This window comes from Callospermophilus lateralis, chromosome 7 (assembly GCF_048772815.1).
Source record: "Callospermophilus lateralis isolate mCalLat2 chromosome 7, mCalLat2.hap1, whole genome shotgun sequence".
In the NCBI taxonomy this organism is placed as follows: Eukaryota; Metazoa; Chordata; class Mammalia; order Rodentia; family Sciuridae; genus Callospermophilus; species Callospermophilus lateralis.
The window spans coordinates 70,465,415-70,482,104 of record NC_135311.1 but is presented as its reverse complement, the minus strand read 5'-3'; the positions used below and the strand labels follow the sequence as shown (position 1 = coordinate 70,482,104).

The following is a 16,690-nucleotide window of genomic DNA, read 5'->3' as shown; positions in this document are numbered from 1 at the left end:
TATTAAAATTTATAAATACATTCTAGATGTAATTTTTAATACATTCTCAATGTATTCCCATGAATGGGAATACAGTGGTAAGATGAAGTGACATTTTTTCCAACTAAATCTTTTTGAAAACTCTGATTTCCCCTCTCCTTTTTTGGTACTGGGGATTGAATCTGGGAAGTTTTACCAGTGAGCTACATCCCCAGTCCTTTTTGACTTTTATTTTGAGACAGCGTCTCACTATGCTTAAAGCTCTGACTTATAGAACCGTGGTGTTTCACGTAGTCCAAAAATAAACACATACTGAAAATTAATGAATACACCAACATATGAAGAAGGCCCAAATGAAACAGAAACAGTAATGAGTGAATCTGAGTGTGCTACAAATGAATTGAGCACACCTCAGAAAGTGAAAAAGTGGAAGAAATTGTCTAAGCAACTTTGGAATATAGTGTTCTGACCATGTGCGTAAGTCTAAAGACAAAAAAAGAACTGTCTGCTAAAAAATGCATTCTAGTTAGTAAATGTATGTTTTTTTGTAGAGTTCTGAATCATCAACTTTAAAATTACTTTCCGTGTGTGCTAGATTGGAGCAAATAGGTAAATTTATTGTGTATAAAGATAAGCAGCCCTCTCATAGTCAGAAAAATGAGTTGAAAATGAAGAAGGGGAAAGGTTGAATGAATTCAGTTCTCTTTCTCTTGGAGAAGAAATCTAAATAAAAACACATTATCCCCACATGAGCTTAAGAACTTAGGCTTCTTTCACCATTCTGAGACAGGAATTTGGGAATAAAGGGTGAGATACCAAGTCTCAAATGAACTACTGAGATGCAAAAAGTGCCCAGGAAAAATCATAAGTCCTGAACACATGCCCTTGGCTCATGCCATTGAGCCATGCCCTTGTACCATGAGGGCAGAGAAAACTGGCACAAATGTATATAGATCACGCTGGTTTCAGCTCTAATCCAGTCTCTAGAACTGGGCCTCTAAAAATATTAGCACCCCACACCCACTAAAAATATTAGCACTCCCCTCTGGAGAGAGCCTTCACTCTCCCTTGAATGTGCATTCCTTCCTTTACCCCAAAGGCCTCTCTCTTGAGATTGTCCCCATTCTCCCTTGAATATTGATCTACACTGGCAGGGACTGAAATAAATAGATAAATTTTTTTCCCATTTAAAAATGTTTTAAATCCAACAAGATAGTAATTAAAATAATAAATGATAAATTAATAATAGATGTTAAAATATAATAAATACTAGCAAAATAACAATAATAAAAATTTAAAGGCAAAAGAATTAACTAGTCTTATATTTTATTTCTCTAGAATTAAATCTTTTTAAGCTTGTGAAAAAAATATAAAAGTAAAATAAGAGCAGAGCGAGGGGGAAAGAGAGAAAGAGAGTTAGAGAGAGAGAGAGAGAGAGAGAGAGAGAGAGAGAGAGAGAGAGAGAGACAGACACTTTGATCCATTTGTTGGGTGCCCATATCTCACTTTACATCACCAATCTTTGCATCTGAGGAAGTTAAGGCCACTTTATTAGGTCAGCAGTTTCAATTCCTTTCAGGATTTTAAAAATATCTTTTTCTGATACTGTTGTGCATACTTGACAGTTATGACAGAATATTCAGCTTTAAATATTGTATGGTTCTATTTTATAAGATGAGCCCAGGCAGAAATTGGATTTTTTCTAGCTGCTCTTGCAACTGAGTTGTCCTGGTGATTATATTTATACATGAGATTTCATCAGAATTACTTTTATGTTACTCTGTAGGTCTTATCTAGAGAATTCTGAGCCATTATTTAAGCAGTATCTCTTTTCTGTTCCTGTTTACTCAGGATACCAGATGTTGGTAGAAGTCAATCTTTGATCTTGCAGATGAATGCAGTGCTTTAGTATGTAGGAAACAAGGGGGAGGCAGGAATCTGAATCTCTGAATGACCATGTGAAGCAAAGCTTCCACTCATGTCTAAGGTGGAAGGGTTAAACATATCTTTCAAGTTGTATCAATAGCTCTTTAAGCAATCTGTGTCACCAATGCCATAACCTTATTCTCTGTTTCTTCCTCCTATCAGAAAGAAGGAACTCCAACACAGCTGAGTACCTAGTAGTCTTGAAAGTCTCTTCCTGTGTGTGCAACAAAGCCCAAGACTGGGGTCCCCAATGATTTTTCTACTTTATCCTCAGTAAGACTGTTCCACTGGCTGCATTGGACCCAGGCTGTTTCCCAGCCTTTAGCTCCTACCATGGTGTATCTCCTGTTCTAAAATATATTTTCTCCAAAATCGTTTTGCAGAACTCCAATTTTTAGATCCAATAGAAATGTCTCTTCTGTGAAGCCAGCTATAATGCTTACAAATAAAACTATTACTTGGGTAGAGACCACACCTTATTTGAATCAACATTTTAACATCCATTGCTTCTTGCTATATTTCACAATTTTTTTTCCTATCAAGACAGACTGGCTGAAGGAAGAAACTTGTTTTGTTCATCATTAAGTATTCAATAGCAATAGGCCCCACATTGCTATTGACTGAATGATTATATGTCATTTAAGTATTGAAGAAAAAAATAGCATTGCTCATTTAAAAATAAAAAAAACAAGTAAAGACAATTGATGAAAATTGACCAACTAATTTCACAAACAATAGTAAATTTTAACTGGGAAGTTAGGAAGTGCTAGAAATGAGCCATAAAACCACAAGTATTCCAATAAAAACACTATCTATAGCGTTGCATAACATAGTGAAGAAAATGAGGGGTTTTGAAAAATTCACTTTGAAATTTATTCTTGTACTGTATTCAAGCAATAGTTGTGAATAACTGTTATTTTAGCAATTTATTTTGATGATGCTATACAAATGGACATCTAGCTGTTGGTACTTAGTTTCTGTCATGTTATTGTCAAAGATTCCATTCTATTCAAATATGAAAATGGGGTGGATACTCTTGATGACTTTTCTAGCAACATAAAACTTTCTAGGCAAAGAAAAATACCCAATGAAACTAAGTTGACAGCAATTCTAATAACCCAGTGCCTAGTTATATGCATTCAGAAGGCAGCATGTATAGCAAAAGATGTAATGTAATGTAATATATAATCTTATATATTTTGATTACATATGATTTTTTTCCTATAGTTTAACATAGTGGAATGATTTAAATTACTACATTGTTTTCTGAATGATTGCTCATACTGAAACTTAAATACGAGAGGAAGTGCCTTAATTAAAGATCAAAAACAATAAGTAGAGATGATATTTGCAGCATTTGTCAGCATTTTTTTTTCTGTACTGGAGATTGAGCTCAGGAGCACTTAATCACTGAGCCACATTCCCAACCCTTTTTATTTTTTGAGATAGGGTCTCACTAAGTTGCTTAGGACTTGCTTAATTGCTGAGGCTGACTTCAAACTTGTGATCTTTCTGTGTCAGTCTCCCAAGCCACTGGGATTACAGATGTGTACCACCACATCTGGTGCATTTGTTAGCTTTTAATTGTTCATGGTTCTGAATCTATTAATTTTCAATAGATAATCACTTTTGTGTGTTCAATAGATAATCACTTTTTGTGTGTGTGTGCTAAGAATTGAACCCAGAGCCTAACACTCTAGTCCTCTAACAATGAACCAACACCCACAGCCCCAGTAATCACTTTTGAATTAATATTTTGTCATGTTTACTTAAATAAAACACCCCAAATATATGAATTCCAGGTTCCCGTTGTCTAGATTTACTCTAGTGAAAAAATTGGTAGAATAAGCTTGGAAATAATAGGAATGAATTTGGAATGTAAAGTTGGAGACAACATACACATGTATGATTTTAGTCTTAATGAAAAGTACTGATAACACTAGATAATAATAACAAGAAGAGAGAGAGAGAGAGAGAGAGAGAGAGAGAGAGAGAGAGAGAGATGAGCAAGAGATGAGCAAGTAAAAATTTAAAATAAACATCAATCCTTACCCTACTAAAATAGTACCACTGAGGTAGGATGTTGAAATGCTCTAGTCTTTGGTCACTGTGGTGACATTCCTGCCTGCTGTTCTATATCTATTGTGGAGATCAAGGATCCCTAGGCCAACTGGGGAGAAGGGACACACCCAGGGTGTTGAAATCAAAGTCCAGGTGTGCAGCAACAGAGGATGGTTCACTTGGCTTCAGCCATTCACTCCAATTTCCATTTTGGTTAAAAATGCAATGAAAAGCCCCCCAAACAGTTGTATCCTTGAACAAAATCACATACTTTTGATTTTGATTCTCTTCACCCTGACCTTAACTAGAGACCAAAATCCAGCACTCTGGTAGACAGGTGGCTGTGGAGTAGCTTCCTCCTGTCCACTCCCATTCTCTAATGTTTCCTGACTGTACTCTGTTGACCACTGGGAAAACAGTGAGAAAGATGATCTTTAAGAGAAAATACTGATCTGAAGAGATTGTAATTATCTGTCTTTTAATCAACAGTTAAACTAATTATTATTAAGGTTTGGATTATATGTGTCCCCTAAAAGCTCATGTGTGAGATAATACAAGAAAGGTTAGAGGTAAATGATTAGGTTATGAGAGCTCTAACCTAATTGGGGCATTAATACAATTGAATGGATTAACTGAGTGGTATCTGTATGCAGGTAGGGTGTGGCTGAAGAAGTCAGGTCTCTTGGGATGTGCCTGTGGGTTTGTTGCTGGTGAGCAGAGGTTGCTCTTTGCTACCTGGTATCATGACCTGAGCTGCTTTCCTCCTCACACCTTTCTGCTATGATGTTCTGTTCCAGGTGTCTATGGACTGAGACCTTTTGAAAGTGTGAATGTCAAACAAACTTTTCCTCCTCTAAAGTTGTTTTTGTCAGGTCTTTTGGTCACAGTGGTGAAAAAGCTGATGAAAACAATTACTAAATGATTTAAACCTGTGGTTTCTCTCAATGTGTCATCCAAGCAACCAAACAGACACAAAAATTACTTTCACTTTCAAGTTCAGTTTTTCACTCTGTTTTCCTTTGTGAGAATGAAAAATAATCCTCAGTATGTTTTCATCTTCTATAAAATAACATCAGAAAATAGGATGGAGGAAAGAGAACAAGATGAGTGGACAACAATTGGTAGCCTTTTTGGATCACACTGCCCTGAACAGAGATAGAGCAGAAATGCTTATTCAAGGACTTTCTTTTACATATAATTTAGTCTTGAGCTTAAGTTCCTTAATTTCTGACTTAAAGTGGCATATGAGAAATGGGGAGGTGAGGGAGAAGATAGTCTGATGGCCTGGATTGCAGGGTGCAGTTGCTAGATTTAGTTGTTGTTAGTCTAAAAGCTAGTCTCACTGCTAGTTTGGAAGTAACAGTGAGATGGGAGGCTCCTCCCCTAAGATCAGGAACAAAACAAGGATGCTCTCTTTTTTCACTTCTTTCCAACATAGTACTGGAAAGAACTAGCTAGAGAAAATAAGCAAGAAAAAGAAAGAAAAGACATCCAAATTGGAAAGGAAAAATTAAACTTTTCTGTTCCTAAGTAATGAGATGTAGAAAACTCTGGTAATTTCATAAAAATTTCTGCAAAGTGGCAGCCTCTAAAATCAACACTCAAATATTAGATGCACTCCTATATATTAACAATGAATATTCTGCACAAGGAAATTTTAGAAATACAATTTCATTTACAATAGCTTAAAAAATTGAAATAAAAAACAGAACAAAATATTGCTGAAAGAAATAAAAGAAGACATAAGATAATAGGCAACCTAGAGAATGGGAAACAATATTTGTAAATCGTATATCTAATTAAGGATTAATATTCAAACTATACAGTGAACTTCTAAATCCAGCAGTGCAAAACTAACCTGAAGCAAAAATGGCAGTGGATTTGAATTAACATTTCTCCAAAGACAATATATAAATATACAATGAGAACATGAAAAGAGACCCAGGATAACAAATTATTATGAAAACATAAATCAATACTACCATGAGAAACCACCTTATACTCAGTAGGAAGGTTATTCACATAGAATATAAGGATTAGGGATGTAGCTCAATGATAGAGCACTTGCCTATCATGAGTGAGGTCCTGGGTACAATCCCCACCCCCCACCCCTCACCCCGTTAATGAAATAAGTAAGTTAATAATAAAAGTTAATAAAGGGAGACAAACACACATATACACAATAACCAGTGTTGAGAGGAATATGGAGAAACTGAAATGCTTCTGAGCTCTTGGTGGGAATGTGAAAGGATATAACTGCTGTGAATAATGATAATGATGGTTCCTTAGAAAATTAAAAAATGTAATTATCATATAATTTATCAATTCCACTTGTGACTATATTCCCACAAGTATTGAAAGCAGGGTCTCAAAGAGACATTTGTTCACCAATGTTCGGAGCAGAATTATTTGTAATGTGTAAAACACAGAAGCCACTAGTTATTCATAATTATGCATGAATCAATAAGCAAATCGTGGTATATGTATTTGATAGAATATTATTTAGTCTTTTAAATGAAGAATATTCTGACATATATTACAAATATGAATAAGGTCATTGTGCCAAGTGGCTTATTTGCCAGTCACAAAAAGATAGTTGGTGATTCCTTATTTGAACTATTTTGAAACTTCAAGTATTATAAAATCATAGAAACAGAAAATAGAATGTAGTAGCCTAGGGATGGGTAACAGAGATGTGGGATTATATTGTTTAATGGATACAGAGTATTAGTTGTGCAAAATGAAAACCATCTTGTAGATGGATAGTGGTTTTGGTGCAAAAACGGCATAAAGATATTTGAAACCACCGAGCTGTACATTTAACAAGGTTTTATGTTGTTAATTCTACCACAATTGAGAAAATGGAAAAAAGGAAAATTTTAGTTTTCCTCAAGGACCTTCCTGATCAAATAGGACCTCACAAAGATGGTGGTTTGCAAATACAGAGAAAAAAGAGTTTGTCCCTAGTATTTTATCACTATTATCATTGGAAAAGATTGTTTCTTATTTATACTGGTGGAAAAATTAAGTACCTACATCTATTCCCTTTAGGTCAAAGTAGTCAAAACTGAGGTTTTTCTTTTTCTTTTCCATAGATTTATTTTCTTTAGGGATATCAGGATTAATCTAAGGTAATCCAATGTGTATCAATGTGTATGTACCCCATGTGTGGTGACTTTTTTACACACATTGATTCTTTTTTGGGCGTGGGAATGGAGAATCAAATTCAGGGCACTCACTCAACCACTGAGGCACATCCCCTCCCTTTCTTATATTTTATTTAGAGGCAGGGTCTCACGGAATTGCTTAGTGCCTTGGTGTTGCTGAAGTTGGCTTTGAACTCATGATCCTCCTGCCTCAGCCTACCAAGCTACTGGGATTACAGGTGTGTGCCACCATGCCTGACCACACATTGATTCTTAAGTTTGGGAATCTGGGTTTTACAACCACTCTGAGTGATACTCTTATGTCTTACATTTTGAAAAAGACTTTCTGAGCAAGAGTGAAAAACATTATTCTGATAATGTGAAGCTACAATTTGTGGTTCTTTAATAATAGAGGCATGACAGGCCTGGTTTTTATAAATAAATTCTGCTATCAAATTCATATCATTTTGCAGTCCCCTTAATCTGCTCCTTGAAAAAAGGAAAGCAAATCCAGAATTCTAATGTGGCCAAAAGGAGTTCTTATTTTCCATATGCACAGAGCCTAAAGGTTCTAACAAAATAAACATAAACAAAAACAATGTTTTCAGCCTACTAATGTCTCATTCCAATGAAAATTTTTTTTACACTGTATGTCTCTTTAACTTACATTTACAGAATATTTTGAAATACATTATCTGGTAGATCAATCTTCATGGTAGATTTTACAGATTCATCTTTTTTAAAATTAATTAATTAATTAAATTTACAATAGAATGCATTTTGACATATTGTGCACAAATGGAGATTAATTTTATCAAAACCAACAATCTGTTGATTAAATAATGTTACAATAAAGGTTACATCATTCCGTTTAAATCTCAAAACAAACTTGAGGTAGGAAGAATTTTTTTTTTTAACCTGTAACCCTCATAAAATGACGAATGTGTTTTGTTTTCATTCCTTGACACCCAGCTAGCTTAAGCTCTTTGCTCAAGTTATATGGGTAGATGTGTTAGTCAGTTTTCCAGTACTATAACACAAATCTGCGATGATCAGCACACAAGAGAAAAGGTTTCTTTTGGCTCACAGTTTTGGAGTTTCCAGTCAATGTCAATTGGTTTCATTTATTTGGGTCTATGATGACACTAGCATAACACATCATAGCAAGAGTGTGTGGCAGAGCAATACTATCCTCCTTGTGGCCAAGAAGCAGTAGAGAAAAAAGAGGAAGTGGCTGAAATCTGCAGTTATTTTCAAAAGCACTCCCCCAGTGACTTGAAGACCTACCATGAGGCATCACATGTTCAAGGTTCTACCATCTACCCACAGTGCTACCTTGGGGACCAAGCTTTAACACATGGGCCTTTGAGGCACATTCAACATACAAACTGTAGCAGTAGTAAACTGTAGAGCTGAAAAATTTTGAAAGTCATAGATACATGCTGAATATTTAGCATTTAAAATATAAATATATTTGAGTGACTTCAACAGAATGTTCTTACATATTATTACAATAAAAAATTGGTTATATCATAGAAAGCCACTGATATACAAAGCTAAATAAATGCTTGCCAAGAGATTCATGCAATAATAGAACTTTTAATGCTTAATAAGCTCTAATTAAATCTTTGTTTTAAAAAAATAATTCTGAATTATAGAGAAAGTTTAAGACTACTGAAAGTTCAGATATTCCTTCTCTTAGATTCATTCCTGGTGATATTTTGGACATCATTTATATACTTTTGTTTTACAAATGGAAGCATAGTTTTTCTATTTTCATTCCTATTCCAATTTTTAGTTGACAAATAGCAGAGAACAAGACCTCTCATGTGTGCAGGCCTGTTTCTGGTATGCAGGCCTGACTCTACAGGAATAAGTGGAGTTCATTCCATCACACTAATGGATCAGAGCATCATGCTGTTGGTAAATGAGTGTCAATGGAAAGCCCCTGTATGTTACTGATTAAGGAGCACAGGAAGCAATGTTGTTGAGAAAGATCATTCTGCCAGATGAGTGGTCACAAAGCATGGTGTAGGGAAGTGACATTCCTGGCTTCAAACGTTGGGACTCCCACTATTCACTAGATATGACGAAGCAAACTCCTCAGTCTTTTTGAACTTCATCTTGTACATATGCAAACTGAGTATAAATAGCATTAACTTTCAAAATTCCTGTAAACATCAATGAGCTCAGGTATGTAAAACATATGTGACAGCTTTGTATAGACTGTCAATGCATGATAAACATTGCTTGAATTTTATTTTTATTATGGAAGTAAAACCTTGGACTGGTATCTAACTACTTCATTACTTCAAATTTTTTTATTCATTACTTTTAACTTCAGATTTCTAGTAGAGGAAGCCCTATGCAAATGATATCCTACATTTTGTGCCATAGAAAAATATGGAAATCCTCTGAGCTTCCTCCTGTCATAACATGTTTGATTAAACTTCAGGGGTTGGGGGAACTAATTTGCGATCTTATTTCTACAGTGAGGCCCTTTTATTTTTGTAGATCACCATGACGTCTGGACCAATTATGTTGGTCCCAGTGTGTCTGGTAGAAAACAACAATGAGCAGCTAAGAGTGAACCAGAAAGCCTTGAAGATTCTTCGCAAGATTTCTCAGCCTGTGGTGGTTGTGGCTATTGTAGGGCCTTATCGCACAGGAAAGTCCTACTTGATGAACCGTCTTGCTGGAGAAAACCTTGGTGAGTGAGGTCCCTCGGCAGGGCTGTTTACTTCAATCCAGCTCTATCTCAGTTTGTCACTGCATCTTCAGGATAACAAGGAGGGAGATTCTGAATCTCCTCTCCAACAAATCTAATTCTTTCCAGCAAAATTGCAGCCTTGTCAATGTATCCAATGCTTTTATTTACATCTGTCATTTCAGCTTCCTGTAAAAGGGATATCCTTCATTTCTAGCAGCTTAGGACCTGAGCTCTTACAATGACCTTCACCCATCCATGGTTTTCCTTTTTCTGATATCTTATTCTTATTAACTTGATGCTCTCTCTGAATTATGTATCTCATCATGGCTGCCATATCACTGTTTTTTTTTAAAACTCTATCTCAAGCAAAATTATATTGTCTCAATTTCCTTTTTATACTTTCTTCCCACTTTTCAATCAACTCCTCTCTTTTCTTAAAACCCAACATTCCACTGAATTGCTCTTTCTCTTTCAATATATACCAATGACCCTGTCTTTTCTGATTCAAATTATGTTTCTTTTTATCCATCCCGGACCCTTGCTTAGCATCACTTCTCCTGTTTCACCAGCTTGCTCCTAAAAACTCTTTCCTTTCTTATTATCTCTATACCACACACTCTTGGTTTCTTTCTATCTCTGAGTCTCCATCTCCATCTTTTCAAGGTACTCACAGGCTTTAGCCTCCGAAGGGCAGGTATTTCAGCCTCATTCAGTCCTATTGTATCTCCTGGAGCTTTAACTTATCTATAGTACCTGGAAAATAATAGTTACTTAATAAGTAATTGTTGACTAAATTTCTTTGTTTATTCCTCAGATGATTAAAAGGACTTGATCTAATTACAATACCATCACTAGCTTAACTTCCTTTTGAAGTCAGGGTGGTTGGACAGCTAAGAATCAAAGCATCTTTGTGTGTAGTGTAACTTCTTTCATCCAGTGCACTGGTGGGCCACACCAACAGGAAGGCACATTTTCTTACAATGGGAAGAGGAATTAGAAATTATGAACAAACCAAACTTTAAAATGTGGGAGAAGCTTACAGAGAAAAATATGAGGTGTTTATGTGACACTAAGTTGGATATCCTCAAAGAACAGAGAAGCATCATCTTTTTTTTTCATTGCAATAAGTATTATCATTGTAAAATAAAACATAAATATACTATATGCAACAACATATCCACACCCACTAAAAACAAATATTCACACACACATATACATATGGATATACATGCTTATACTTTATAAATATATGAAACGTACATGTAAATATATAAAATCAGAGAAGTAGTATCTCGTATCACCGGCTCTTATGATCCTACAAGTGCGATTCTGTAGTTCAGGAGGTTCCTGAATATCTGCTCTTCTCTTGCAGGCTTTCCTCTGGGATCCACAGTACAATCTGAAACCAAGGGCATCTGGATGTGGTGTATGCCCCACCCCAAAAAGCCAAACCACAGTCTGGTTCTTTTGGACACTGAGGGCCTGGGAGATGTGCAAAAGGTGAGGCAGAATCTCAGACAGATCTTTTTTATTCTGGTATTTTTTCTTAGCTTTCCATGGTACTTTTTACTTCAACTTCTGTATTTCATTCCTGAAATCCCCAAATGCTACTCTATGGAATGAGACTTACTTCGATCTCTTTGAATTTATACCATATAATGTGATACGTTAGGTAAAATTGTATTCCTGAGAAGTGAATTGAAGAGTTTCATCTATTTTAGTAAGCCTTTATGGAGAAGCTGAGATATAGGGTCTTGGGCAAGTACTGTTGATGAGGTAAAGGTCCTGCTCTCTCAGAACCTTCAACTCTGTTGAGGAGATGGTGTGTATAAGTCAGCTAGAATACCATGTGATCACTGCTTGGGTGTGAGTGAACCAGGTGAATTTCCTAGAAAGCACACTAAGAGACACCAACAGGCAGGAGGTCTTTTAATTCAGGTTTTAGTTTGCCGAATCTTACATTAGAGTGCAATTAAGACACCATGTCTATTTCTGTATCTGTCTCTCCCTCTTTTCCTCCTTCCCTATTTAGAGATTAAATTGGAAACAAGATCTATATTTCTGTAGGGTTCATTTGCTCCCAAGTTTAAGCAGATATTCTGTTCTTACTTATAAAACAACATACCAAAGATACGGTCTTGGTGCCAAAACCTATTGTTGTTTCTCTAAGTCCAACTTGTTCTGATCTCAGTCAATTTACTTCTTAAATAATTAGAATTTGGGAAATGCAGTATATTCATAATATTTTTTTTCCAAATTCCCATATTCTGGATTTGAATTTCAGGATTTTCATTTCCTCAAGCAGGTAATAAAACATATCAGAGTTTTACTACAACTGACTGCTGGCTTCTTCAGTGATTCAGTCAACACAAAAGCAGCTTTGCCTCTTCAAGGCTCTCACCATCTCGCCACAGAGCTAGCTTTGAAGTCACATCTTCTGTATCTTCCCTTGGCTCTGAGACAGTCAGACCTAAGAACTCTATGCTTATTTAATTCTAATGTTGATTTGGCTTCTGCAAGTATTTCTATTTTGCATACCCCTTTGTTAAGTCCACATTTTACAAAAACTTCAGCACTCAGATGTAATTTCCAGTTATATTGTATGTCACATACAGTCATTTCCTACTTTCAGTAACTTTTGTTCTCATTGACACTTTCATTATTTTTATTCAATATAATAACTGTTCTTTTTACTTTAGATTCATTACTAATATGTAAACACTTTAATTATGTTATTATCCTTGTTTGTCGTTGTTTTTAAATTAATGTATTATTAGATAATCATGTAGATTGTAAAAATTGCTGTGCTTAAGTATGTTTTTCACCAAATAAACAAGGTGAGCAACATTTTTTAGTAGCTCACACATATATATGCTTTGTGGATTTGACTTAAGTGCTCAGTGGTGATTAGCACAGCATGTATTATGTGGTCCTCTTATTGTTAAGTGAGACTTGGTCTCTTACTACTAAGCAACTAGTTGCATACTGGACCCTGTTTTTTCAACCTGTATTTTCTTATTTCATCTCATTCAGAAAAAGAAGGATCATTTGAAGAAAGTATTGTTAGAATCCTTCCATAGATGAGGAAACAGGGGTCACAGAAGTTTCATTGCCAAAGCTGAGATTTAATTTTGTTTTCATGTTTTATTTTCTTTGTGTCAACACTGTGCTGTCTGTAATAACAAATGAAAAATAACTGAACAACAACAACAAGAACAAAACCTGAATGAACATTGAAGGAAAAGGTCATTCAGTGCTTGTTTTAACATGTTTTCCAGGGTGACCCTAAGAATGACACGTGGATCTTTGCCCTGGCTGTGCTTCTGAGCAGCATGTTGGTGTACAACAGCATGGGCACCATCAACAATGATGCCTTGGAGAAGATGCAGTATCCGTTCTAGTTTATTGAGAAATTGTGGAGGGAATGGAGACCAAGCTGAATCCTTCCCCCAGTGGCTGAGTTGCCTTTGGTAGGGCAGAGAGGACCCAGGGGAAGGGAGAGCATTCGTAATAATTTTTTAAGGGGAACAAGGAAATTGTGCTTGGCCACTCCTTTTCCTTAGCCAAGTCCTAGTTATGTGACAGAACTCACAGAACTAATCAGGGTGAAGTTTTCCCCGAGACTTGATGGAGTAGAAGATTCCACAGAATTTGTGAGTTTCTTTCCAGACTTTGTTTGGACTATTCGGGATTTCACTCCGGAGCTGAACCTACGTGGTCACCCCATCACGGAAGACGAGTACCTGGAGAATGCCTTGAGGATGATTCCAGGTATATGAGCATGATCTGGGTGGGGCGCTGACTAGTAAGGGCTGATATTTGATGAACATTGTCCATCATCTCTGGGGTTGCCTTGTACCTCACACTAGCTCAGGTCTACAGAAATGACTGGGTTCTGGGTTATTACTCTTTGATAAGTTCTAATGACTAGAGTTAACTCACCCAGTGAGAGTAGGGCATGAATGTGTACAAAGTGATTCCAAACCAATTTTCACTTAAAATAATTTGTACTTTAGCATTTAGCTTATGTCAGGCACTAAACCTTTCCAGATACCTGACATTGCTCTTTCTTATGCTTCTCCTTTTTTTGTGGAAAAACAATGAGAAAAACAATGTACTAGTTAATTGTTAGTCATAGAATTACAAGGCAGAACCTACTTTGTTCAGTTTTATTCATTCTCCTTTCAGACATTGTTTTAGTCAGCTTTTTCACTGCAGTGACTAAAGGTCCTGACCAGAATAACTATAAATGAGGAAAAGTTTATTTAAGGACTCACGGTTTCAGAGGTCTAAGTCTATAGAAGGTCAGCTTCATTCCTCGGGGCTTGCGGTGAAGCAGAACATCATGGCAGAAGAGTGTGGAAGAGGGACGCAGCTTACATGATGATCAGAAAGCAGAGAGAGAGACTCCACTCTCCAGATACAAATATATACCCCAAAGTCACACCCACAATGCCTACTTCCTCCAGCCACACACCACCTGCCTTCAGCCACATAACGCCTGCCTCAACTCCATTAGGTGATTAAGTCACTGATAGATTAAGGCTCTTATAAACCAATCTTTTCTCCTCTGAACCTTATTGCATTGTCTCACTCATGAATTTTTGGGGGACACCTCACATCCAAACCATAACAGACATGTATTAACTTTTCAGGGAGTGGCTAGTTATGTCTTCCATAAAAGCAACTTTACACTCCAAATAGACCTAAACAGTCCCTTCCAAACTTTTTCAATACTTCTGCTGCCTGCCAGAGCCTTCATTTGTGTTTCCCTACCATATCATTCTCTTCATATTAGCACCTATGATGATACTGTTCTCAGTTAATAAATTATTCTAATGTATTGCATTTAGGTGGGTGAGTGTCTGATAAAACCCATAAGTTTATTATGTAGAGACAAATTATATAGCTTCCATTTTGAGAGTTTATATTCTTTAGAGTTTATACCCAAACTACATAATCCTATTTGTTGTGTGAATAACAGTGATTACAGTTTTCCTTAACAATGTGTCATCTGTCTTATTTTAGTTATTGCTCCACTATCTTTATTTGTGGCTCCTCTTCATTCAGTCTTACAGCTGGACTTCCACTATCAGTACTATCAGACCAGAAATTGATATGTAACCATCTACCAATCAAATCACTCCTGAAAATCTTATAAGACAGGTGCTGATCTTGGTTCAGTGGATACCAACCCAAATTTTTTTTTTCCTGGGCACATGCCTCCCACAATTCATTTACAGAGATGCATCACTGATATGAGTTTGATTTGCACTAAGCCATTGAATGAATATATAAAATTGGATCTTTAAGAAGATTCCAATGAATAATAATTCCAAGTCATGATATGCTTGAGATGCCTTGTCCCTAGTTTGTGCTCAGGGTGACTCTGTTTTTCCTCTTCCTCAGGTGATAATGATAAAGCGAAAAATACTAACACATCAAGGGATTGTATTAGATGTTTCTTTCCCAACCGGAAGTGTTTTGTTTTTGACCGACCAAAATATGAAAAGGAGCTCCTAGCTCATATTGAGGACGTGTTGGAAAATCAACTAAATCCTGAATTCCAGGAACAATCAAAAAATTTCCGTTCTCACATCTTAACCCACGCAAAGATCAAGACTCTCAGGGAAGGAGTCAAAGTCACTGGGAATCGTGAGTTTACTTTTCTTAAATGATACTTCTGTGTGGTCTAATATTTGTTGAATCATAGTACATGCTATTCAGTTTTTTATTTCTTTTTATACAGAAGAGTATAGACTATTTATCAATATTCATATACCACAAGAAAATGTGTAAGTGTTCATGTCACAGGATTTACAAAATCCTATTATTAATTTTATTTTCCAAAACTTCAAACATCACTGGTATGGACAGTTCCTACATATATGAAGGGACCCATCTTGGATGAAATAGAAGTGATAGGGTTAAAAACAGACTGCATTGTCTTTTCACGGGAGGTCCTGTGAAAAGGCAGACTATCTGGCAGTTTAAACCAGTCCAAAATAAATGTTAGCTTATGAGGCCCTGAAAATCTCTTGAATGCTTAATAATTAGAAATAAATGATTTTTGGATTCCCCTACCTCCTTAGTCTATCTGTTTATCCTACTTTTCTCTTCAGTTAACAAAAAATAGTTTCTTTTTTTCCTGAACAACCATGATTATTTTATTTTATTTTTATCTTTCAAAAGAGAAAGAAGAATCACAATATTATGATATTTGTAAATGACCACAATTCCTTACTAATGGGATGTGGGCTTGAGGAACCTGCCTAGATCCTACCTCCTTTAGTCCCTTGTCCACACTGATTTTCATGGTTCAATTGCTTTCATCACCGTAACCATTTAAAACTCAGCTTTGTAAAGATCTCAGACCATATCTTTAAAACTTTTTAGAACATTATAGTTAGTATAGTAGTTGGGTTCCTCCCAACAAAATCACACATGCATGGAGTTCAATTTCAGTTCATGTCTGCCCTTCTTCTCTTCCCTCCTCTTTCCCCCCATTCTTCCTTTTCTCCACTGATCTTCCTATCACTCACCTATTTATTTATATTTGATTAATTCTTTCTATTTATATATAAAAGTGAGATTCCTTGTGGTATATTTATGAATGTACTTAACATGATTTAAAAAAAATTCATTCCACATTTCTCTGTTTCCCATCTCTTTCCTCTCCCTCTCAATTTCCTTCTTCTATTCCATGATCTTCTCTATATTTTTATGTATTTAATACTCCCTCTTTTATTTCTTTATTTTTTCCTAGCTTCCCCATATAAAAGAAAACATTTGACTCTTGATTTTATGAGACTGACTTATTTCAGTTAGCATGATGTTTTCCATTTCCATGAATTTACCAACAAATGAT

General features: G+C 35.9%; 1 protein-coding gene across 1 annotated transcript in view; it reads left to right on the top strand.

The window, feature by feature from the left end:
* LOC143405210 (guanylate-binding protein 7-like) overlaps positions 1-16,690 on the top strand; it is a 30,157-nt gene that overhangs the window by 897 nt on the left and 12,570 nt on the right. The window contains exons 2-6 of the mRNA XM_076863604.1: positions 9,627-9,822; positions 11,195-11,322; positions 13,101-13,210; positions 13,397-13,593; positions 15,232-15,477. Of these exons, the coding sequence (XP_076719719.1) occupies positions 9,633-9,822; positions 11,195-11,322; positions 13,101-13,210; positions 13,397-13,593; positions 15,232-15,477 (871 nt within the window). The 5' untranslated portion in view covers positions 9,627-9,632. The remainder of the gene's footprint in view (positions 1-9,626; positions 9,823-11,194; positions 11,323-13,100; positions 13,211-13,396; positions 13,594-15,231; positions 15,478-16,690) is intronic.